The 25,092-nt window shown below is 39.3% G+C and overlaps 1 protein-coding gene across 7 annotated transcripts in view; it reads right to left on the minus strand.

Annotated features, from left to right (window-relative positions):
- The window catches only part of diaph2 (diaphanous-related formin 2), a 373,933-nt gene that overhangs the window by 68,547 nt on the left and 280,294 nt on the right, over positions 1 to 25,092 (minus strand). For all 7 annotated transcript variants that reach the window (XM_085433575.1, XM_085433570.1, XM_085433569.1 and 4 more), the window contains one exon: positions 1,050 to 1,214. In XM_085433575.1, coding sequence (XP_085289701.1) covers positions 1,050 to 1,214 — 165 coding nt within the window. The remainder of the gene's footprint in view (positions 1 to 1,049; positions 1,215 to 25,092) is intronic.

The raw sequence follows: 25,092 nt of genomic DNA on the forward strand, positions 1-25,092 counted from the left end.
ATGATATATATACTTTTTATTGCAGACAAAACATACTTTATAATCAGTGGAAAGATATATTTTTATTGTATTTACATATATGTGAAAGAATAAATATGTAAATGACACTGTTTACCAGGTTATGAAGCTTGCCGACGCCTCTTTTATTAGTAGTCTTGCTTTGATTGACCCGTTTTATTTTTTCTTTGTAACTTAGGACGCTTTCTTCCAGTTCTCAAGTCAAGGACGTTTGACATGAAGAGAAAGTTTACATTTATCTGCTCTTTTTCCTAAAAATCGACATGTTAAATGTTAAATATTGGGTGTTAAAAAAAACAATCGGCCTCATTTCTGAAATTGAGGTTCAGAACAAAGACAGGTAAATCAAACATGGCGTGACAGTAATTCTCCTGTTTATTAACATGTTGTTCACCAAAACCCAAATATCTTGAATAAACATTAAAGAAATATTCAGAAAAGTGACTCAGAAACATCAGAAAATCTTGACAGATTATCAGATGACGGATATTATTTCACCATCGTTGTTCACGTAATGATCTACGTTTCATAATTTCTTTTTTGGCTTTGAAGATGTACCAAGTCTGCCAAAATAACCGAGGTAAGACCATAGTGATGTCTTTGGAGTTGTTGCGATTGAAAACATGAGGAAAAATTATAAGCAGAAGAAGTCTGAGTTATGGACTAACAGTGTAGAGTTTGAAAGCTGTAAGCATTTACCTGACAGGAAGGGTTGAGAAGCTGTTGAGGTGCATTATGGAAAATTTGCTTTCAGAGCTGGTCCATTACTAATGACTACCTCAGCCTCTTCTGCTTAGATTTTGATATTTCTCTTTTGTATATCCTTCCAAAGTCCTTCAAACTAATGGAAGTGCGATACGACATAATCGGCGTCCCCTTTTTCTATTCAAGTGCATCCATGAAAGTACAGCAGTGTAATTTTCGCACAAGTTTTCACGTGTGGGTGGGGGCTTCTGTTAGTCAACGTATGTGCCTACTTTGAAGGAACGTGTTTGTGTTCGTGTGCAAAAAATCAGAAAGTTTGCACTTACCATGAAGAGCATGCGGAAGTTGGCCAGTTCTCCGAAGAATTCTTCCACACTGACCGAGTGGGGGTCAAAGGCAAAATAACTGCCTATATTTTCATACAGCTTCTGCATGTTCTTGTGCATGGTGGACAATTTTTCATACTGCTCCCTGGAACTCTTGCTGAAGCCGTGAGAAGCAGAGAGTCAAGGAAAAAAGGAGAAAGACATGTCTCAAACATACACAAAGCATATTCAAAAATAATCTCCAATATAATCTCACATCTCACAAGCGTGTTGATCTCTAGGAAAAATGATCACTTTCACAAGCTTTATAGCATTCAAAAAGCCCACCTATGCCAAGGTCAGCAAAACAAAATACTAGATAAAGAAGGGTCAGAGACAATCTAATGTGGCATTACAATAACCTCTCCATCTCACTTTGGAGTCAATGGCATGGTGAGCTAATAGCTGCAGCCCTGGAGTAATGGAAAGGTGTTTTGTAGTCAGCAGCATGACACAGATGGTTGCTGGAAAAGCTGATTGCAGCCATTGTTCTATTGTTTCTCACAACAACAGTGGGGTCAGGTTGTTTTGAACCTCACAGCTCACGTCGCACTGTGTAATTTACTGAACAGGCGGAGCACTTTTCTCCTGGTGAATGACTATTGACAGCCAGCATCAGTTAAGCATTATCGCAGCAGCCATTGACCTCTCATAGAGACTGCACTTGGACACTCGGAGACTCACGTAGTCCAGGTGAGATGAGGACGACACAAAATACACATATCTACCAACATTTACAGACATGCAAGTACATGTATGGAGAAAAAAACACTATAGAAACTCGAGTAGTACTAGTTTCAGTACACAGGCGGTGGTGTCTGACACCTGCTGTGCCTTCAATCAGTTCCATCTTCTTTCTTAAGAGGCTATTTTTGTATCTGTCACATCTGCAGTGGCACGAAGCTAAATGGCTTGAGGTGTGCCTTTTTGTTCTTGCAATTGCAGGAACTCCTAGCATTATGTCAAGGCAAAGAGGTAGGCGTGGAAACTGCTCTGTTGTTGGCTGCACTGAGCAGCACAAATCACTACATCAGTCCCCAGCCTCAGGCGACAGAAGAGCTGAGTAGAAAAAGTTTATTTTTGATGGCGAGGTCCCAGCTACAGTTAGCAAAAACCTGTACTCATGTTACAGTGTAGCCACACTGTATTTGAACATGCTAGCAGCCTACATCATTACAATACAAGGGTGGCTATAAAACCTTTCCTGAAAAAGGTTTTAATACCAAATTTCTGTGTTTTTATTGAATTTTTATTGGAGTTTTATATGAATTACATTTCATCAACCCACTTAAACGACTAGAGAATGAAATGAGAGAATTGGCATAGACATATCTGCACTTGATTTTAGAGACACTCCCATGCTGAAGGCCATTTTCCCCTGTGCTGCATGTAGCTGTTACAGCTATATTCCACTCAGGTATTCAGAAGTTGGTAAAGTTGGCAAGCTACAAAAGGATAGTGAATCTTAAACTCTCTCTACCATGCCCCCAGAAGCCGTCAAAGGGTCAACCACAAATCCAAAAACATTTTTTTAGCAGTAAAGTAGGATACAAGTTGAATTCTAGTTGTGTATATGACAGACCTGTCTGGTTTGATTTGGACCTTCGAAGCCATTGCTCGCAAACACACAGCAGAAATGACACAGTCCAGGTTCATAGCAAGCTCCTCCTTTTCTTTCCTCTTCCTTGTCTTTATTCCTGTTTGTGATTTACCCCCTTGTTTCTCCCAGACTGCTTTTATATCGTCTTTTATACACCTCCCCTTCATTCGACATGTGTGTGAAAACCTGAAGGTCTGATAGATAAATGTAAATGTAAAACCTTGCCAAAGTAATATATCTATTCAGTGTAGGAGCTGCATTTGTTTCATAAAGTCTAAACACTATCCTCCCTTCTCTTCTCTAAAAGGTCCAGTCTACCAAGTGGTGGCACTTCATCCAAAAACACCAATATAGTCACTGTTTATTGCCAGACTGGGATATATTAACGACCTCCAATTCTAACAATTATAAAATAATAATTGTGAAAATGTACAAATGTGAAATATTTATATTACTATTTATGAAGTGCAAACAAGAATGAGACTCGTTCCAAATCAATGTGTCAGTTTTGGTGCAAAAAGCATCACGACACCTTATCATTCGACAGCGGCACAGATATGCTTATTAACTTACTTTGCATACAATATTGATTCCACAGTATTGACGACTGAGTGCACAGTCCCTTTGGTTCTGAAAATGTTCAGGTCACAACTGTTGCCTCATTGCAGAATGGCAGTTAAGCATTGAGACAGTGGTTATGTTTAGTGCTTGTTGTGGCTTGTGGCTCTCTGCATTTCCTTTTCTCCCCTCTCTCTGTTTTCACTCACTCAAATACTAATGTATGCACATGCACTGTGGTAGATGTGGCCCACTGGGGACTGGACTGAGGCTGGCTGGGGTTTTGCTCCTTGTATTTCCACATCAAAGACATGTCATATTGATGGAGCCTGACGCACACTATCCTGCAGCAACACAACCGGTATGGTAGAGCCTTCATCCAACACGCATACAGAAACGGAATGAACAGGCAAATAGACACTCTCTCACACACACACACACACACACACACACACACACACACACACACACACCTATTTTCTTTCCCTTACTTTCTCACAGTCATTGCAGCCTTTATTCTCTCTCCTCTGTAAAGATAAATTTTTTCTTGATCCGTCCTTTACTTTCTTCCTGTCCACCACTGTCTCAATCAAACACATTCCCTTTATAATTCTCTTTTTACATTTCCCCATCATATTCTCTCCATTAAATTCCCTCATTCAAACAAGCAGTTCTTTCTTTCTCCTTTACTTAGAGAAAACTTTCAGAAGTATGTAGTCTGAACTGTGTCTGGTATTCCAGTCACTTTGGCTTGAAGCAGAGCAGGGAGCAGAGGGGATGGGTCTCAAGGTAAAGCAGCATGCAGCCTTTGGTTGCCCTGACCCTGTTCGTCAGTCTTTGCTCTCCTCTTCTAGTTGTCCTCAAAGGGCCACTGCCTGCGCTTCCTGAAGACTAAACCTCATCAACACAGAACAGGACAACTGCGCCTGCTTGAGGGCTCAATGTTACAAATGTGGAATTTATGTAGTTTGACAGATTCGATTTTTTTCTTAAATTGCCACTCTATAGTGGTACATCTTGTCAGTTTTGAACTTTTTTACAAGTCTTTATTTCATGTGGTTAAACACTAAAAACTAAGTGAAGCTGATATATTTGAAAGATAAACATATTTAGTCTAAACGGAGCTTGCAAAATAGCAGCTGGTCGCAAACCCCTGGCTTACGTAGCAACACAAGTTTCTGACTATCATAACTGATGGTGCTGGTTTACACGACGTAAGATACGAAGTGTGGTGTCAGTGCAAAGCATTGCTTTACTGTAGGTTTTAAATTCTCTTTCTCTTTGCCAAAACCCAACCTGCCCTTGTACAATTTCAAAATTCTGTCTTTGTCCTAGTACAGTGTCCTCATTACTGTGTTTAATCAGTGCATGGCATGCCAAAAAGGCCACATTTAACATCAGTAAGCTGTGATTAAGTCCGCTTGTTTTCATCACCATAACGTAACATCAAAATCATATCCAAGTCAGACTTACCCTAGATGTTAAAAAGGCTTTTTGGAGCCAAACTCAATTCAATGTCATGATAAATCCCAAAGAAATAGACAAATCCATTTGTGGGCAAAAACAAAGTTAAGACAGCTTTTACAATGGCCACCTATGAGGATGGCAATAAATTACCTGCTTTGTTTACCTGTGTGCATGAGAGAATTATTAAAGTGCTGCATAAAACCCTACAGTGGGGCCCCAAAAAGCCTCCTTAATAAATCTCTTGTAACCTAGTTCCATTAATGTTTATTTAATGCTTTTGCTTGCTGGCCCTTCCATCCAAGGCCCCACGCTAAGCCTGCTTTTCTCCAAACCCCACTATCCCTGCTCCCTTTATCCCCACACCTACTGCCAACAGCCCCTGTGGGCCAAATTACACCAAGGCTGCCCACTGACTGGACATAACCCATCATGTTGAGAACGAGAACGGGATGAGAAAGGGATGAAGGAATTGAGAGCAGAGGCAGGGCAGACAGAGAGAGTGAGAGAGAGAAGGTTGTTCCTTAATAAATTAATGAATGAGTAAACTATTTGTAACTGTTGCTGCTTAGACATTCAAAAATCTGCATTTCTGCTTGCATCACTTCTCTCATCTGCATATAAAAACTGAAGAAGTGGGATAAACTTAAATGCTTTAATACTGTGGGGGGGTTAGGAGGGCGAGCAGGCGGAAGCTGCCAAAATTTCAAGGAGGCACGTGCCTTCATATTGAAGGATACAGTGTGGAAAATCTCACAACTAGATCTCAGTATTATACAATTGAAGTTGTTTTCTTACTCTCCCAATTAAAGCAGATAATCCTAGCTATGATGGCCTTCTCTCTCTACTGCTTTCAAATTTGCCTAGTCCTCCACCCTTGGTGTAATACATGTGGTCGGTCTCTAGCCAGAGTTTTAAGTTTATGTCAATGTATTTTGTTGGACAACTTATTTACTCACTAATCAATGTAAATGTATGATTACAATATTCTTTTTTTCAATTAAATAACATCAAAAAACGGTTTCATTAAAAAGAAATGCAAGAAAACAGTGAGAATTCCTCTCCTCAAGTTCTATTGACAAATCGGGTTTAGTAGACATTGGTTGCATGCAAGTAAACAATCTATGTAGAAGGCAAAGGAGAAATTGTATTTGCAATTATACATAACACGATTTTTCCATCCCAAGAGCTCTCGCAACAATAAAAAAGCAAATAAAAATAAAAATAATCAAAAACAAAACATACCTTCTACAATCACTTGATAAATGAATACAGACTGCTAAAAACATGACAAAACTTAATCAGTAGTTAAATATATGTATTACAGAGTAATACTGAACACTTTCTATGTATGTATGTATTCAAATAAAATTTGAATTTGAATTTAAAAAAAATATGAATGTTTTAGGTGCCTTAAACCTCAGCTCGTATTTGTCTGATATGTGAGCCTATTTGTCGTACTTAAAAATGCAAGAATTCAAGACAGGCTCATTTTACAATGTGGGAATAATTAAATCTGTACCAAACTGAATGCCTTAGTGAAACAATACTCACTGAAAGCTGCTGGATTTTGTCCAAAGTAATCAAAACAACACCTTGGATGAAAATCAACAGTGTGCCACTGAGAAATGCAGTCCTGTCCTATCCATCTTTGTCGTTGCACACTAAATTGTATTTCTTTTTTCTGCAATTTCTCTTGGATGTTGAAAGGTGCCAATAATGTCGTGATTAATGCTATCAATTACATTTTCTAATATTAGAGCAATCCTAACACATTTCTTCTGTAGGTCTAGGTTGTCTCTATGGGATCTATTGCGTGACTCCTTGTCTGTTTGTGACACAGGCTGTGTGCTTGGTGTCGCTGTTATGACGCAGAAAGAATTTGGGAATCATCTTGCACCTTCCTGACTGCAGTGCACATCAACAGTGCCTGAAACATCTGCATAGTACTAGGGATGTGGTGTATATTTAATACTTGTGATGAATGTATTTTCCACACAACAGAGGCTCAGTGAATTATATTACCACTTTGACACTGGGGTCACGACCTTTACTCTCTCTATACTCCTCTCCATCATCTCACCTACAGCCCCTGCCTCCTCTATCTCTGGAAATTAAAAGACAGATTTAATGTCAATTTTACTGTCAATTTATTCTGCCTGTCTGTGTCTGAAATATTTATACGTGCAGAGAGGAAGGTTGCTTCTACTTAAGCATTCAAAGCTCTTCAGTACAGCACCCAGCTGGTGTTATAACAACTCAATGAGGGGGAGACTAGTGGGTGTAATGACTACATCTGATAAAGGAAAAGAGACTATATGAATTAGAAATGAGGGGATTAGGTCCATGGGAATGACCTGTTGAATCATGGATAGGCTATTAAAAAAGCTGTCAGAGCACAGGAAAAAATAATTTGGCAAAAATAATTTGATGTCCACTATCACGGTGCTGGTGAGTAAATCCGAAGACAACACACACCCACACTTACACAAAACACACAATTTTATCTTTGATAACCATTCCTGGTTGTCGTCATCCTTTCATCCTTATCCAAAATAATCTCATGCCACATCGATGCCCGGGGCCTGCGCCTCTCTGTGTAATTTTCACAGAGCGGAAACATGACAATGCAAATCCACTGTGTTTACAACGTTTATACTTGTCAAATTCTAAAAGGTCAAGTCTCTTGCTTCCCCTGATCTAATCGGTAAACATCAATCCCGTCCTAACATTACAATAACTGGTGAGACGCCCCTCGAAGAAGAAAGTATGTGCAACGCAGCTATTACATTTCATTTAATAGACAAAGCTTGCTTGTAAACATTATTACATAGTTCAACAACCACAAAAAATGCAACTCGACCAATTTTAAAGAGTGCAGAATGCTGGTACACGGAGTTTGTAATTTGGGAAGCTAATGATACCCAGTGTTGCACATTTATTGATTTGTTCTTCAGTGAATCCAACTATCACATTTTTCCTTCAGCATAAAAAGACCGTGGAATGTAGAAGGAAATGAGTGTGATTGTTTGGTCTCATAATTATAGGAACTCTCCTTCTAACGCTTAATCACGTTTCGATGTATTCACTGTGCACCTTTGAATATTGGAGTAAAATGTATTATTATACATATATAGATATTGACGCAACAGTTAGCTCACCTTAGTCCTAGTTAGCAATCATACTACAAACAAACCATGTTCCTCACCTTCTACTTGGCAGGAAAATCGTCTTTTCTTGCTTTATGATCAATTTAAAAGACGCGTCTGGCTTTGTTACTGTGGGAGTAAACAGATGCTTATTTCTGTAGGGCACACGGTATTGACTGTGTATAACCTGCCTTTGTAGTTCTAGCTGACAGTGACAGTGATGAATCACAATTGTTGGACTGTAATATTTGTTTATTGAGCAGGATCTCGCTCTGTCTTTTCGTTTTAATGCGCTTTATCAATTTCTAATTATCATTTCACCAACTGATAACACTGTCATAACCATGCTGTCGTTCTGCTATTCATATAAGTTAGGAAGCTGTGCAAAATATAAACACAGACACTATCATTTGTAAGTGAATAGCAAACAAATTAAAACTAATTAATTGGCAAAAGGTCAACATCACAAACATGACCACTGACTTTGTGTCATTATTAGGGATATCAGCCACGCTGTACAACTGAATCTGTCCTTAGCAGCCAGCTGCAGCCACTCCAAAACATGCAGCATTTGCTAATATTCAATTAGCAAAGCAAGTTTTCAAGCTGCTTTACTTGTTAGTTTCTAAACTTGGCTTAAAGCAAATTATTACAATCGGTCCAAGATTTAAATTGTTGGCATTGTTGTGGTGCTCGCTTTATATTTTATCTACAAGCTACCAATAGCTTCAGCTCTGAAACGAGCAATTTGACCTAGATTTGCTCACAGCTTCTCCAGATTCTATCTTCTTTATGTAATCACCATGCATAAAGTAGAAAGCAGGACCTCTTAGGTGGCCACTTACTGCATACCTTCTAAACACAGTAAGTAATCCAGTCAGGCAGTGTGGTTTGCAAATGGACTTCATGTTGAGCTGCCTTTGATGTGTGCTTCCAGACTGCCGCAGTGTGTTTAAAATGTCAGTGGAATCTCCTGCCTTCATGCTGGACGGCTTCAACCTTTTATGTAGCACCACGAAGCAAACAAGAACTGTTGCTAAATTTCTTGATGTTATGCAAATGATATTGATATAATGTAAATAACTCAACGATAAACTCAAGTGCTGTCTGTTTTAATAGGCGAATGAGAGCAGGGGTCATCTGTTTGATGTGCAGTGTATTATTTTCTGTACTGTACAATTCACAACAATGACTGCACAGACTGATTTATTCAGATCAATTGGAAGTGTGAGTGAAAAGGGGAGAAAACCGAGATCTAACAAGGTCTACGAGTGTAGCTTTCACACAGCTTTCATTAAAAAGTTCAAATGTAATAAAAATTGAACGCTAAATGGTTTTCCTTAGTTTTTTTCCGTAATATAACAAGCTTTTTGTTTTATCAAAGGTAAGGGTGCTAGAGGCAATATCTCTTATTTGATGATAATGATGGCTTTCAAAAGCCAGAATGTCTCTATGAGAACAACTAGTTAACAACTGGCCAAGGTTTTAATTTGTTTGTACAAAAAGAAAAAAAGGCAGAGGGAGAGAGACTGTATATTGATTAGATTCCTTCAGTCAGCCCACCGGCCCAGCAGCGAGCGTGACAAGAGTGCAGCTCCATTCAATAGCCTTATCATTACCACAGCACAAACCCATTCAGCAGGTCATCCTGTTTGGCCTCCGGTTTGGTGTGCGCACGAGTGTGAAGGCATGTGTGCGCGCACGTGCGTGTGTGAGTGTGTGTGTGCGTTTGAAAAAATAAAACAAGTTTCGATTCTTTAAGCCAATGAATCCCATTTTAAGAGTACTTATCGGACATTTCTTTGTCCAGAGCATTTTCAACCTAATGAAGTGTCCTAGGAGCAGAGGGGTAAGTGAAAACGAGATATTACTAACTCAAGAAGATTGTACAGCACAAGTAAAGTTTGTGCTATGTTGCTCACCATCATATGGCTTCTAAACTTCAGGTTTTGTAAGAACTTTGGCGACAAAAATATAACAATAAAACCAAAAAATAAATAAATCAGTGTCCTATAACTGTGTGATTGTGCTCTGTGAATGACGTGCTGTAAATTGCACTCAAAGAACAATGAGACATTCAAAGAGTCAGTGCTGAAGCATTTGAAAAATGAGGCTCCTTTAAATACAAAAGGACAACCCCGTCCTTTATTAGATTAGAGTCAGACATGAGTGGCACAAGTAGCTGTCAAAGACGTGGGGCTGGAGAAGAAGAGACTGGGGAGAAAGGAATAATGGAGCCGTCTCCATTGGCAACACAGAAGCCCAGAGACTATTTTTAGCAAATTAATTTAAGGCTCTAAATAATTAACTGATAATTATCTGGCAATCAAGAGTAAGATAAAATGATCTCCCCAAGAGTTTTTTTGTCATGTGGCTCAGCGGGCAGACAGAGGAGCTTTGTGCGACTCGCCAGTCAAAAAGCTGCTGGGTGTCACAGTGCAGAAAGAGGAGGAAAAGATAATTGACAGGGGGGAATACAGTAAGATGTGCTCGCTAGAAGGCAAGCAAATTTGCCAATATAGTGCCTAACGAGTGACAGAAAACTGGCACTTAAATTGCATTTGTGTGTGGAATAATGGATGTGTGCAGCAGCTGTTACACATGTAAATATAAATACCACGCGCGTTCTCGAGACGTCGCTGTGCTTTAATAACAAGTATGAGTAGTTCTCATAAATCTTTATGAATGTTCAACAAGTTATGAAGATTTTAGACGTTACTGAGCTAAAACGGAGAGCAGCGAATGAAAGTTCAGTAGTTTAGTTAGAAGTTCAGGGGAGTGGTAGTGGATGCTGCGTGTACAAGTTAGGTTATCTCTGCACCTGACCCTGACAAGATTCCCCTCTGAAGACAGAGGAAAAAGAAAGGGGGTGGGGGGGCACTGACAAGCAGTTGATGAACTGCCTCTGGCTATGTGTGTGTCCTCCAACCTGTACAAAAAAGTACTTTCATTGCCAGTATTTTCTTTCCCTTCCTGTCCTAATCTCTTTGGTCCTCTCATATTTCACTCTTTAGCCCGTTATTTCTTCTGGCCTCCCACTATTGAACCGTTTTCAAAATGAAAATTGCAATGGGTTATATTTTCATAGGACAGGCTGTCAAACAAAGTGTGCAAATCTGACAATCCATCTTTGTCTTGGTAAAATCTTGGACACTTTTTTAACTCACTTGCTTTCAGCGTGCGTATCGAATTGCAAAAACATACCGAGTGGTGTTGTGATGAGAAGAGGTAAACGAATGGAACTGAGCACCGCCTATCTGACAGCAGAATCAAGTAAATACATACTGTAATAGCTGCACCGCTGTAAGGAAGGATGTGTAGGCATATGTTTGCACACTGCACCCTTTTTAAAGTTTTGGGATTAAAGAAAGAGCACAATTAGATTGCCGGTGTGATGTGCTTTGGTGAGAGCTAAAGTTGACAGGCCTACCTAGCCTCCCCACAACGCAACCTTTTATAAAATCAATGCCACCACTAAACACAACTGTCCCCTGTGGAGCCGGGCCCTGTTACAGCCTCCTCCCCCTTCTAGTGTGGGGAGGAAAACACAGACAAACAGATAAATTAGAGCCTCCCCAGCTGCACTCCTCCCATCCTCAAGCCTGTCTACTATTGTGAAATGCCAACAGTTACTATCAGTAATATTTAAAAAAAAAAAAAAACTTTTGAAACAAAAATCCCTGCATTGTTTTTTGAACCAATTATATTTCTTATCTGTGAAAATCACTGGCTTGATTGGTTGCCAATGTGTGGTTTTGGAGCCTCTATACACATCCAGCAGGATCTTAACATGGCTGGACCTCAGAAGAAAATATTTGCTCGCATTATCTCTGTGGAGATACATGAATTATCTCTGTAGTAAATGCTGCAAGAAGTTTGTATTATCACAAGTTGAACAAAAAGGAAGAAAGCAGCAGGGAAAGAACGAAAGCATGTTATAAACAGGCATTAGCAACATTGTCTCTTTTTCTTGTTGCACATCAATAAAGAGACTCTTCTTCAAGCACATATTTAATGGTGTACCAGCACAGGGCCATTGCAAACAGCTTACTGTGATAGTACTGTTGGGAAAAAGCCCGAACTACTCACTGGCAAATGTATCATGCATTCCTTGCTTTAGTGTATTGACACGAAGATCAATATGTTCATCTTTTTTCATAAAACGCTTGTCAAATTACAGTTACAGTTGGCTGTGTTACCTTCTACAATTGCTCCGTAGCACTGTCACTGCAGTCATTTGGCAGTGTGTTGCTCTAATTTGCATCAGATTACATGCCCACAGAGTTAAATTCTCTTTAATGGGTAGCATCATCCTCTGCAGGTGGCGGGGAAGAAAACGTGAGTTGGGGACACAAAAAATGATCTGCCTCCTCAAATGCTCACTTGTCAAAGGCTGATTGCTGCTCTGATGACATCCATTTGTGCTCCAAGATATTTTCAACTGCTCAGTCTCCGTCTATTAACATTAGCTGAGGCACTTCAATGTGTGCAGATTAACCCAGTTATTTTGTATTTTGCTATTTTAATTACCTTCTGAAAATCTTAAAGAGTTGACAAGCCACAACACTATTCCTAAAATGATGCAGTTCATCCCACATGCTACATCTGTATTCTAATTGTCAGTAATGCGTGTGCTTGTGTTACAAAACAGGTGATTTAACTAGACTAGGTGCTGCTCGCCTTTTATCAGTGTGGGCCGTGGTGGGCTGTGTGTTGATGGCGGTATTGAGCAAGAGAACAATCTATATCAGTCATTAAAATGCAAATGTGTTTACCAAGTCTAGCTTTGATGCTGCACTAATAACAAGCAGTGTGGAACGATCATGAATCAAACTTGTGTAGCGACCTATTGAACGCACACCGACGCCATGTAATGAAACAAGAGCTGGAAACGGAAGGCTGGGTGTCTGTACCGCTGTGATTGGCTGAGACGCGCGGGTCACTTTCAAGTGTCTGACAGCATGGAGGGGGGAGAAGAAACTCGAGTTCTTCAGCGAGCTGTCTATGGCGTTATTTTTGTGCCACTATTCTGAGCGCACGTAAAAAAATGCGTGCAAAAAATGTATTTCAGTGTTTCCTATTATCCACACACACACACACAACAGGGCAAATGCCCGGTGGGCCGAACTACTAAGTACAATTCTCCATTGACAGTTTTGATGCACCACTGGAAATACATTTTTTGCACGCAGCAATGAATTTTGTTCACTCAAATTCAGCTTTTCTTCGCTCAAAATAAATTTCTCCTCAAAATGCAACACTTGCACCTGCAAATTTTTTTTGACTTGCGCTCAAATTGTTTTTACGTGCGCTCAGAATAGTGGCACAAAAATAACGCCATAGACAGCTCGCTGAAGAACTCGAGTTTCTTCTCCCCCCTCCATGCTGTCAGACACTTGAAAGTGACCCGCGCGTCTCAGCCAATCACAGCGGTACAGACACCCAGCCTTCCGTTTCCACTCTACTCTTTCATTCACATACATTATTCATACTATATTTTCTTCAGACATGTATGCATTCTCTTCTTACATACATATATTATTTGTGAGATTAAATGCATATTGAATGCATGTAAATGAGAGCAAAATGTAGGAACGCATAAATGAAAATGCATGTAGGTCAGAGTGAAAATTTGTAAATATGTACATTAAAATACATGTACAAGAGAGCACAATGTGCAATGTGCATGTTAAATATGTGTAAACATGAGAATAAAAATATCTAAATATAAAAATTAAAATCAAACTATGTGAGAATGTGTGTGAAAGAAGAATGTATGTGTGTGAGAGTGAAATAATTAATTTTGGCTTGTACGGCCCCTCATAACTTAGACTGTTGTTCACAACAAGACTTGTTCTGTTGTCTTTTGTAAGTTTCTTCCCACAGTGATAATAAGAGCTGAACTGCACATGCTCCCTACCAGGAAGAGGAGAGCTGGACACTCTTATCTGCGCTCCCTAACAAGAAGAGGGGCCGCGTCCTCCAGAATCAAACACACGCACATATACACATGCATACGCATCACTATTGTATTACTTTTGTGTATAAATAAAGAAGCAAGGCAGTGGCAGAGTGCGAGTCCTTGAGCCACACTCTTGGGTGCGAGCGCTCTGTGACTGCCCTTGCAAATAAATACTGCAGCGTGTGTGTTTCTACTCTCTGACTCTCAGCTGAAGAAGTGTCTTTTAGAATAAATCTCTTGACAAAAACACTGAAATGTATAAAGTGACTCGATTATAAATCGGCATTGTTATGGAGAAAAAAAAACAGGTGGTGGGACAATACAATAATTCATCTGTAAAATTTCAATAAGTGCTGAATTAACCTTGTTGTAACCCTTCCTGTATTGACTAGTTATCTGTGCTCCAGTGAGAAACGCATCCAGACTGAAATAAATAAACTCCAGATAAGCACAGAACAGCAAAGGAAAGTCTCGTCCCTGCCTTTACACGGCACCAAGTAGAGAAACTGGTGTTTAGATGAAAAAACTGACATCAAAAGAACAAAAGGATCTAAAGCCATTACAAATACGCACACAAAAGGACGAAAAACTCAAGGATAGAACATTCAAATGTAATAATTGTGAGCAGGAAAGATTGTAAAAATAAATATACTTCCAATGCAATTACTGCCAAAAACATTAATGACAGTGTACTGTAGGATCGTTTGGAGACTGTAAATTCTAGTATGCTGGGCAAATACTACATACACAATCAATTCAAGTGTAATTCTGCAGCTCTGCAACGGTTTTAATGAGCAATTAATTCCTTTTTAGTTCTGAGGTATAACATATAATTGTTTGTATTCACATTTACGAAATGATGGCACAAATGTACCAAAAGAAAAAAAAAGATAATAAAGGGGTGGGGTTGTAGAATTAGCCTGAAATTTTGCTTTTCCTTCTATTTGCAACAAGAATGAGAGAGTATAACATTGTTCATTTACAAAGAATTGACTCATTGCATCTTTTTCTTTTTTTGAAGGGTCCAAAAATCCACTATATGCCCTGGGAGTGTTCAGAAAATCTTCTCTGCTCAGCTCATCTTCTCATTTATACAATCACTCAGAATCATGAAAAGAGTTAGAAACCCTCTTAAATGCTTAGTCAATCTGAGCAGAATGGGTAGAGAGGCAAAAGGAGAGGCAAGCAAACGATGGCTGAGGGAGACAGGAAGAGTAACTGACAAGTAAGAGGAGGGACAAATCTTGTGCAAATCGTGTCATCTCTGTGAAAGCAGACAAAAAGTTAAAGATGGGCATTACTACAAATCTCCAATCTGCACACAGAAAAAGAAGTCTGACTTTCATTTGCCAGTGAGCCAACGCGCTCCCTCTTGTGATCTCTGAAGACGACAAAAGCGCTCAATGAACAGATTACACATCTACTGTCCTAAAGTATGTAGCAAATCTCCAGCGCAGAATCGCTTCCTCACATTAATGGACTCCATTTGAGTTATATAATTAATGTTTTGTTTTTTTAATAGTACGTATCTGAAAAAAACACAACTTTATTTCATATAAAATCATGGCAATCAGTAGACTGTGAAATTAAAACTAATCTCAGAAAGGATTATTATCTCTGATCAGTCTGGCATCAGGGAGAATACTTGATACTGTTCTGTTTCAGATCAAATCTAATAAGCTTAAAGGTAAGTATAAGGCTTAGTATTCATTTGTGGATAGAAAAGCCCATTCGGTACAGAGTTCACTTGTAATATGATAAGGAGATATTGTTGGGGGATTAGGTTATCTCCCTAGAGATCTATTAGTGGATAAGTCCTACTGGCTGTCTTATGAATCATTACCTTACTGGTTACACATGCTCTCACCCTCTACTACCAACAGAATGACCATCTACGCATGCAGTCACATGCTACAGTTCGACTTAAACTCTTATAATTGCACTATAATTGTGCATTTAAAACACAACAATAGAAGCCCAACACAGAGTGCCAAAGTAGTGCACTGAAAGATCACAAAGCGTGCCACTGAGCTTCAGTCAAAAGACTAAAGAGCTGGGATTCAGCGGATTTGCAACCTGTGTCTACATCACAGCAGGGCACATTCACTGCACTGTGTCGGATGATGAACCAAAAAGGTAGGGAACAGATGCTACATCAGCTGTATACCATGGAATAATGGCCAAAGTGACAGTAAATAACACAGGAACTAATCTCCTTCATGGGAATGCAGTTTTAGCCTAACCAGCTCTATTAGAGTGCTTTAACGGTATTAGCACAATAACCAGAAGGAAAAGCCTGGAAATGGAGACACATTTAGCAATAATTACACAAAGAATGCCACAAAGTTTAAAGGCATTCCTAACACACTGGTACTATGTGTCCCCATTCCCAACTGTCGTATTTAGCGAGAAGGGGGAAAAGACAACAAACTGAACTGTGTTTCTGCACACAGCCTGGGGGTTAGATGGGTGAAATTCAATCCTCCTTTTTCCACCTGTTAGAAATCTATTATAGGCCAATAAGGATGCTGAGGGGAGAAGGTTTGAGATATTTCAGGTCAGCCTTGGAGGTTAATTGTCGAGTCGTCTGTCTGGTCAGCGAGGGGATCACTGTGTGAAACCAATCCTAAAAGCAGGGGATGAACAGTGAGTGTGGATGCCGTTCAGGAGATTAGAACCGTTGATGGAAGAAGCAGAGACTCAAAGAGAGAGAGTGAAGGGAAACATGAATGTACAGACCTCAAATCAAGTCTTTCACAAGGCTGCCATTGCAAAGTGGGTTGGAAATTCTCTTATGTGCTTAAGAGTGGGTTATATGTAGCCAACAAAAACACCGTAGCCAGCTCTACTTAGATTTAAAGTGCAGGGTGCAGTTGAACCTTTCCTACAAGAAAAGATCTAGTTGATAAAAATGTTAAAATGTATAAAATCATCAATCACAAGAAGGCAGGGACACACGCACACACACTAACACACGACATCCTGCCCCATCCGTCCAAGTAATTAAAGCGGAGAGAGACTGATTAAACTCAAATTTAATCACATTCATGGAAATCTAAAGGAACTTCCATTAAACTAGTGCTACTCTTCTTTTAAGATTACTGTTTTAGAAAAACACACACACATGGAAATGAAATAGCAAGAAAATAACAGGCACCGAGGCTAGAAATGGGGAACTGTTTACTTTGTTTTGATGAAGGTCAAATTAAACCACCCAGTGTAGGCTGTGGTGGGGTGATGATAAATATTTGGCTGTCTTTTCAGATGTAGTGAAAAGACATGGCCCTCCTGTGGGCATCGCTCCACATCTCTCGGGCCGCCTCCATGCCAGTCCCATTTCACAAGTTGTTCTACATCTGTGACACGAAAACACACAAACGCTTGCACATATAAATGAACGCACAGAGGCACTTTCTCCCAGATACCCACACGTACAGAATGTCCCTCATCACCTTGCTCAGAGATGAATGAGTTCGCTGCTGTCCTCAATCATTTTAATCACTTCAATGGAAAATGTCTTATTCACAGCTATCATTTCACACTGCCTTGCAGCTATCTCATGTATACACATTTCAAGCTTGCCTTAAACACCACCCTACACACACACACACACACACACACACACACAATGACTGCCATTCTCTGATAGTTCTGTGTAACAGAGCACTGCAAAACCCCTCCTACAGTCTCTCTCTCTCACCAGTGATAACAAGATGCCTAATGACATTACTGGCTCTCTACAACTATCACTGATAAACCCTTAAATAGACATGCATATTCACACTCACACATACTACCGTGTGTAAAAGTTTTATGCAGCCAAATAAAATCAATACTTTAAATCAATATAGCACTCTCCTACACACACTTTCGCCTAGTTTTTCAAGGTGCTTAAAAGGTATGTTGTTCCAGTCCTTTTGGGAGGCTTGCCAATGTTCTTCTGTACATTTGGACTATCTCAGTTGCCTCTGCTCTTCCTCAGAATGACTTCATGGCATTAAGATCGGGACTCCATGACTCTGCAAAAGATATTATAGCCCTGTGTATGTTGGGACTGCCGCCTCGTCTTGTCAGTTAGGATAGCACTTTATAAATCTGGCTTTATGGATGGGGTTAGGGATTTAATAAAAGAGTGGAATTCATATGCTGTCCTTTATCCCAAAATCTTTCCAGACATTAGCCTATACAGATCTCTGAGATATGAGTTATGGAAAAGCTGCTAAATGTTTTATTGCGAGACAAGCTAGAAAAACACAATAATGGAGACACTTCATTGCTGCCCTAATTTTCAGCTGGTGCAACAGACATACCTGACCTGTAGTCACCTGGTAACCTTTGTTAGTTCAAATCATTTTAGTGTTACCACAATTCAAACAGGTCATGTAACACTACAAATATTACTGTGAGGCTTAAACTACGATTACTCTCAATGATCTGAAGCACAGAAGCACACATGCTTCATTCCTACCCATGGCAATTCAAACCATAGTAACTGTTTAATAAAAATTATGATTCCATGCTTAACATTATTTTTATGCCTTAAAAAGGGTCACTGTTATGTGTGAAAAACTAAAGTACAATACAGTTAATTAAATTTACATTTAAATTTAATTTAGATTTGTTCCTTGGATTTTGGGAAGTTGGATAAAAGAAGAACCCTGCTGTGGACCAACTAACACACAGTATATGATGAAAATTTAGTGCAATATTTAATATAATGCAAAATTATACTGTAGACTAATTTGTTGAAATGAATGTTGTAAAAAGGCTAAAAACCTGGGTGACACAGAAACCACTATAGCATAGTAGTATTGTGTTGTCAATACTTTTTTGTGAAAATCCAGCAACAATCCTAAATATAATTATATTAGCAGTAATAATACAATAACATTTATGACAAAAATAGTTGCTACAGTCCTCTTTATAACCATCACATCAATTAATATGTATTTACTGTTTATCACCTGGAACAAAGGCTTATTAAACAGATGGATAGTGTACAAGTTGGCCACATTTATAAATTACATTCTAAAAAATTCGATTTCCTCATGCAAAGTGTAGGAATAGAGCAATGGAGTACATGAAAATAGATTTTTATTGCAAAAGGAGCACCATGACCTTGTTCACAGAAGTTGAAGAATATGACCGCTGCATCAAACAAGCTTGAGGCATCATAACCTCTGCTGTACTATCCATCACAAATGTGCCTCAAGAGCACAGAGCGCATGGAAACTGCAGTCAGTCATTCAAATGGCTGAAATAATTCTTTATTTTGCTACATCGGGTTTCAACTTGCCTCTAGAAACAATATGGAAACCTTTCCGACCAGTTTTCAATCACAATTATAGATGGCATAATCTGCTCCCTACAGATGAAAATGCTGTTCGATTGGACTTTTACAAAAAAAGGTTTTTGGGTGTGTTGGTAAAAGTCGCGACAAAGTGTTACGGTGGAACAACACTTTGTCACCACCTTGCTGTGTTAAAAAACACTAATGGATGTGTCCTTTCAGTTAACCTTGCTTGCTATCTATCTTGTCTTACAAAGCTTTCAATCCAAATCTTGGATAAATAAAAGTGTCCAAATGAAGTGTACAAAGAAAATGATTGGAATATACAAGAAGAAACATTAAAAAAGGGAATATGCGTGTTTGAATTTTACTTTTGGGATAAGCAAAAGACACAAAACGCATTATGAAAAGCTTACGTTTTGTTGATCAAAGTGTTATTTAAAAAACCTGTAAAACATTTATACCTATTTCTTGCCAGGTACTGTCACAAACCAATGACACAACAGCTCCTGGGATATAACAACAACAGCAAAACGTACATTTTAAAATGTTCCAGTCTGCAAAATTTTGAATAAAAATTTAATACCTCCTATTTGTATTTTCAATTAATTTTGTAAGCTCTAAAAAAACAAAATCTGCAAAAATTCGAGGACATTTTTTCATATTTTTCCGACCTGCATGAGGGTCCTTGAAAGTTGCTGTTGAAAGAAAGTTATATTTTGTCGCTACAGTTCCTAACCAGTGTTTTTAAGTTATGAAAGAAAGCTGCAACACATCAAAGGAAAAAGTCCAGGGATCAAGTATAAATTGTCAACACAAAAAGTCATTTCAAGGTCAAGGTACTAGATGCATCTCACACAGTCCCATGCTGTTAAATTGCACGGCTTAAGAGGCTAAAAGAATACACTGTGAGAAAAAGACAGAAAATAGAAAAGAAGATGGAAGCCATTTAAAACATTTTTGCAACATGTCCATTATTATTTGAATATCTTTGCTATTGGAGTTAATCCCAGTGGGTTCAAGGATTTTATCTCCTAAAATGATATCGCATCATCCAATGAAAAAATACTGAGGACTAACAAAAGGTCCCACTTCACAGAAAACTGACCTATTAATCATCAGCCCAACCAGAAGGACTTTTAGGGGACAACTTATCTCAACCTATCATCTTATGCAGGGATGAAACACACCTACCAATTAACTGGTAGTGTATTGTTAATAAAAAATTAATGAATAAATAACACAGCCATGACTGTTGCTTGGACAAGAAGTATATTAGACCTGTTGATTAAAGCTGTAGATGCAGTTGGTTATACTCCATTTGAGTAACATTTCTCACATATTGCTGATTTGATTTGATTCACCGCAAATAAGTAATCATGGTATCAATATACAGTTACCTGCGCATCTCATATAACAGTATGGTCTGTCATTTATGGCAATCTATACCAGATTAGGGCTGGGCGATGTGAACAAAATCTCATATCCCGATATAAGAATTCTATCGTCCGATAACGATATAAATCACAACAATGTAACATTTTCTGTAAATTCTGTGAATCTCGACTTGCGTGAAATGTTTCCAGCTGTGCGTCATGTAGCTGGAGTTTTAACCGATGCTGAAACGATACATTTTTAGACATAAGTTGTAACGGCCGCCGTTTTCTTTGTATTTATTACACGGCGTGCTGCGGGGAAAAGCCTGTTCTAACGTTTGACTCTGAGGTTTATTTTTTAGCACCTGACAGCTCTTTTTTTGCTTCTCATCCGTCAATAATACGTTTTCACGTGATTCAGTTTATTTTGAAAAGTCTCAACAGGATCTTGAGCTTTATTGTGAAAGGTTTATGTGGAACATAAACAAACGGACACGCGATGCTGTTACCGTCGTTGTTGCTAACGACAACGCATAAAAACAGGCGCTTGGTATTTTGCGACACCATGAAACAAACGATAGCGTAAAATGAAACAATAGACGTTTTTATATCGTCATCCGATATATATCGTTATATCGAACAGCCCTATACCAGATATATTAAGTTAAAAAAATAGACTCACAGAACTATTTCAAGTCACACTTTGCATGCAAGCACCTTAAACTAAGTGAGTGACAAAGAAGAGGCGCAGCACATTGATTGGTTCAATTGACAAAACAACCAGTCACTGCCTGGGCACATTTATTGGCCTGCAGAGGCACATTACTATGTTCCCTGGCATTTGTTTGGCTTACTCAATCATAGGGGCATCAGTGCTTACCGATCGTACCGAACAAAGATTTTACTGTCATTTTAAGGTCATGCAGATTTTAAAGATTAACCCTGTGCTTTGTGAACACTTACATTGTAGGCAGGAAGTCATACATGCCAATTAAGTCTTCAGACATAGCTGTCAGTACTGGTTAAAAAGTTTTAATACAGCAACATGATCAAGGTCTTTTGTATAGAAAATCAGCAGTACCTGTATTTTTGCCTGAATGTGACGAGGTAGCATGGAGTTACAAGCCTCTCAGCACATGTCATCAGCAAAGAATATCCTCCAAAAGCTGGAATTCAACACGGTGTTTTGACAATTCTGTCTCGGCCTTGACTGGCAGTGAATGCCAGCCAATCCCCATTTGAAACGAGACAAGGAAAAACAAAGCCTGTCAGAATGAGTTGGTGAGATGTCTACTGAGAGCCACATGTGGTGAGAAAGAGAGTTGGGCGAGAGAGGGAGTGAGAAAGAAAGAAAAAGAAGCGAGAGAGAGCGAGAAAGAGAGAGCGATGAGAAGAAACTGTTCCTTCTCTACATGACTCTGTCCCTGAGACAAACGTCATGCTGCTCCCCCCACAGTGGGTGACTCTGACAGGATACTGTCTGTGCAGCACTCCCCCTCTGTGTGATTGATGAGCCTCATTTTGCCAATTAATGGAGAATCCCCTGTTGACTACCATCAGATTGCCGTTTGTAACTGTTAGTGTTTCTGACTGTCACAGATTCATTTTAATTAGCGATCTCTTTCTCCTCCGACTTTTCTATTGTGTCTCGAATTTGCAGAGCTGAGTGCACAGTGACATGCCAGGGAAATGGCCCACTGTGTTATTTGCTGTCATTAATTTATTCACAAAATGCACTGCTTAAACTGCTGGAGACAAAATCTTCCTGAAAGAGTCAACTGTAATGTCAAACATATAACGAATCTTATGATCAATTAGCAAATGTGAAGCAATTAGTGCACTTTATTTGCATAATGAACAAGTAATTGCTCTAAAGAAAGCAAATCCAGTCAATAAGTTTGGCAAATGATTTTTGGGGTCATACGTACAAGCATGCTGCCAGAGAGATGTCCCACAGTCATGCAGAGGCAGCGATCCGTGGGTTTTGTCAGGGGAGAGGAAAGCTAGCCACAAGTTATAAATCAATAGAGACCCAGTAGCAAACAGTTGTACAACAATATATCCCTTGGACAGCAACAGCAAGAAAGTAATAACATTACTCGGGGACAGTAAGTACTCAAACTTTGGAAGGATTTACATTTTGCAGTGACTTTAAACCTGCATACTCTGCTAAGGATACTCAGGCCTTTTTGTAGCAATTAATACTACAAAGTAATATACTGGTCTACACTGGAATAATTAAAAAGCTTTGTACAAAGGTTTGCTTTGTGATCTACTTGCCAGCATTAAAAGCTACTTATTTCACATATAAATTCTGCTATAGTAGATGTAACATTGCTATTAGTTGTCATATAAGCCAAGTGAATAGACATAACAAACAGTTATTCAAAACATGCAAACCATCTTTTTTAAGTCAACCTATGTCATTTAACTCCAAATGTCTTATATTGTGTGTTCACATGAAAACAAAACAAGCATTGTACACCCTCAGTGGCTCATATTTACTAGACAAATAACTCTAGTCACGTTTCCCATCCACTTGCATTTGATAGAATAATTTGCCAACAATGGGCCTGCCATTCACCTGAGTCTCCGGGATTTCATTAAAACATCAAATGAAAGTGAAATCATGAGCCATGACGGTAGAGAGCGGGGATGGCTAAGCAGAGAAGCGTGGTTGGTGTCTACTGCAGGATTAGAGCTCAGCAACAAGTGCTCAAGGGGGGCTTTGCATCAAACCCAGGAGCCCATGACAAATGAGGGCGACTGGGCCTCTGTCTATTACCCTGCACTAAGCCCAGGCCTTTTGGGGAAGTAATGAGGTGCAGATTGAAGCCTCTGCCACTGGGTCCTTAGCCTGGCTTTCAGTAGAGCAGAAATAATCAGCGGAGACCTGGGTCAATAGTGGCAAAGCTATAGAGCAGCTGAGCAACGCATGGAAACATGATGATAAAACCGATCAACTAAACAAATCATTTTCTATTCAGAACATGACAGCTTTTTATGATTAGTACTTGAGTCTTTGTGCTATATGTGAACTTTAAACAAACATTATAATAAATGTATTCAGCAGGGATGCAAAAAAGTGATTTGGACTCCAGAGAGTATGCCGGAAACCCAACAGGATACAACATACCGCTGAGGAGACCCTACAAGACTGATAGGGCATGAGGGCTTATCAGTCCACAAGTATATCCCCAGTACATCATGGCGGTACCTCCCATACTCCAGTACCACATCCGTTCCTGCATCTAGAGTCTACAGTCCAGGGAGTCTATCAGCAAGCTTACTCTGCTGGTTAATGAAGCTGCCACATCAGGCCAAGTGTCACAGCCTAACAAGATACTGATTGGCAAACTCCGAGGAAATTCTCTCGTATGACTAGAGAGCACAGAAATGGTCTGGCAGTAAACACGACTGGCGACAGAAAAGCCAAGTGAAGCACGATCCTTTATGTTGACAATAATCTGTGTATTTCTATTTTGCAATTTGTAATTTGTAACTTGACTACATTTATTTTGGATTTTCCATTAACTGAAATTATTCTGGTAGCTTAGAAAGATGAAATTCCAATACGACATTTTGTTTACATTGCATATAAATGTCATTAGAGTCTTGTGTTCTTGCATGTAGAAAGTCACATAGGTCCCATTGGTATAAAAGTGTTTGGCAAGTTCCCAGTTGACACATTATGGGTGTCACAGAGTGATGTTACTGATCATGTTACCAACAACACCTAAGAGGACATCACATTGACTTGCATTCATTACCTGGATAATTAACCTAACTACTCCTGTCTAACCCTAACAGAAACTTTACCATTATCTTAATTTTTGATGTGTAAGTTGCCGCGTAACCTAATGCCATTTTAAATATCAGGATTAAGACATGGATACACGTTCTTTGCAGTCAGTGATGCAAAGCAGTTTGGAACCCGTGTACATCACCGAATGCTGAGTTTCAGACCTTGTGAAGTTTTATATTTACTTCAGTTGCTTCCTGTTTTTCACCTACAGTAAATGAAAACCATATTCAGCTGGTAATCAGGTGACTGCCATTAAAGAACTATTTTTTCCCGCCTGGATCCACCTGTATTGTAAAGTGGTTTTGAAGCGTTTGACTAAATCTGAGCAGAAAGTAAAACACCTCAGTGCACTATAGCGCATGTTAGCTATTAGTCTATAGAAATAGTGCCTACACTATTTTGAGTTCCCTCCCCAGACGCCTTAACGCCCACTCACATCCTGGGCCATCTGACCTCAGGAATTCGCATGATAAGGTGGGGCCAGGTTTCACAATGAGCTCACCCGAAACTCTGGCTGATTGTGACCCACACCCAGTTTCACACCTTGGCTCAGGTGATTAGAGGATCATCAGGGGGTCCTTTTGTCCCTCTGTGGGGGGAAACTCCCACTAGGTTTAAATCTGGGACTCTCCACCATTTGACCTTAGAACTGAAGAAGCTTCTCGGATGAGAGGTGAAACGTCTTCAAGCAACTAAAGAAGTCCAGACGCTTTTCTTTGCAAGCTCCTTTGACTACTATGACCTGGATGACTGAGAACCTTCACAGACATACACTATTTGTCTTTTTCTTAAACACACTA

This window comes from Copadichromis virginalis, linkage group LG2 (assembly GCF_057382275.1).
Source record: "Copadichromis virginalis isolate Kocher_CV1m ecotype Utaka linkage group LG2, C_Virginalis_male_GT1.1, whole genome shotgun sequence".
Taxonomy (NCBI): Eukaryota; Metazoa; Chordata; class Actinopteri; order Cichliformes; family Cichlidae; genus Copadichromis; species Copadichromis virginalis.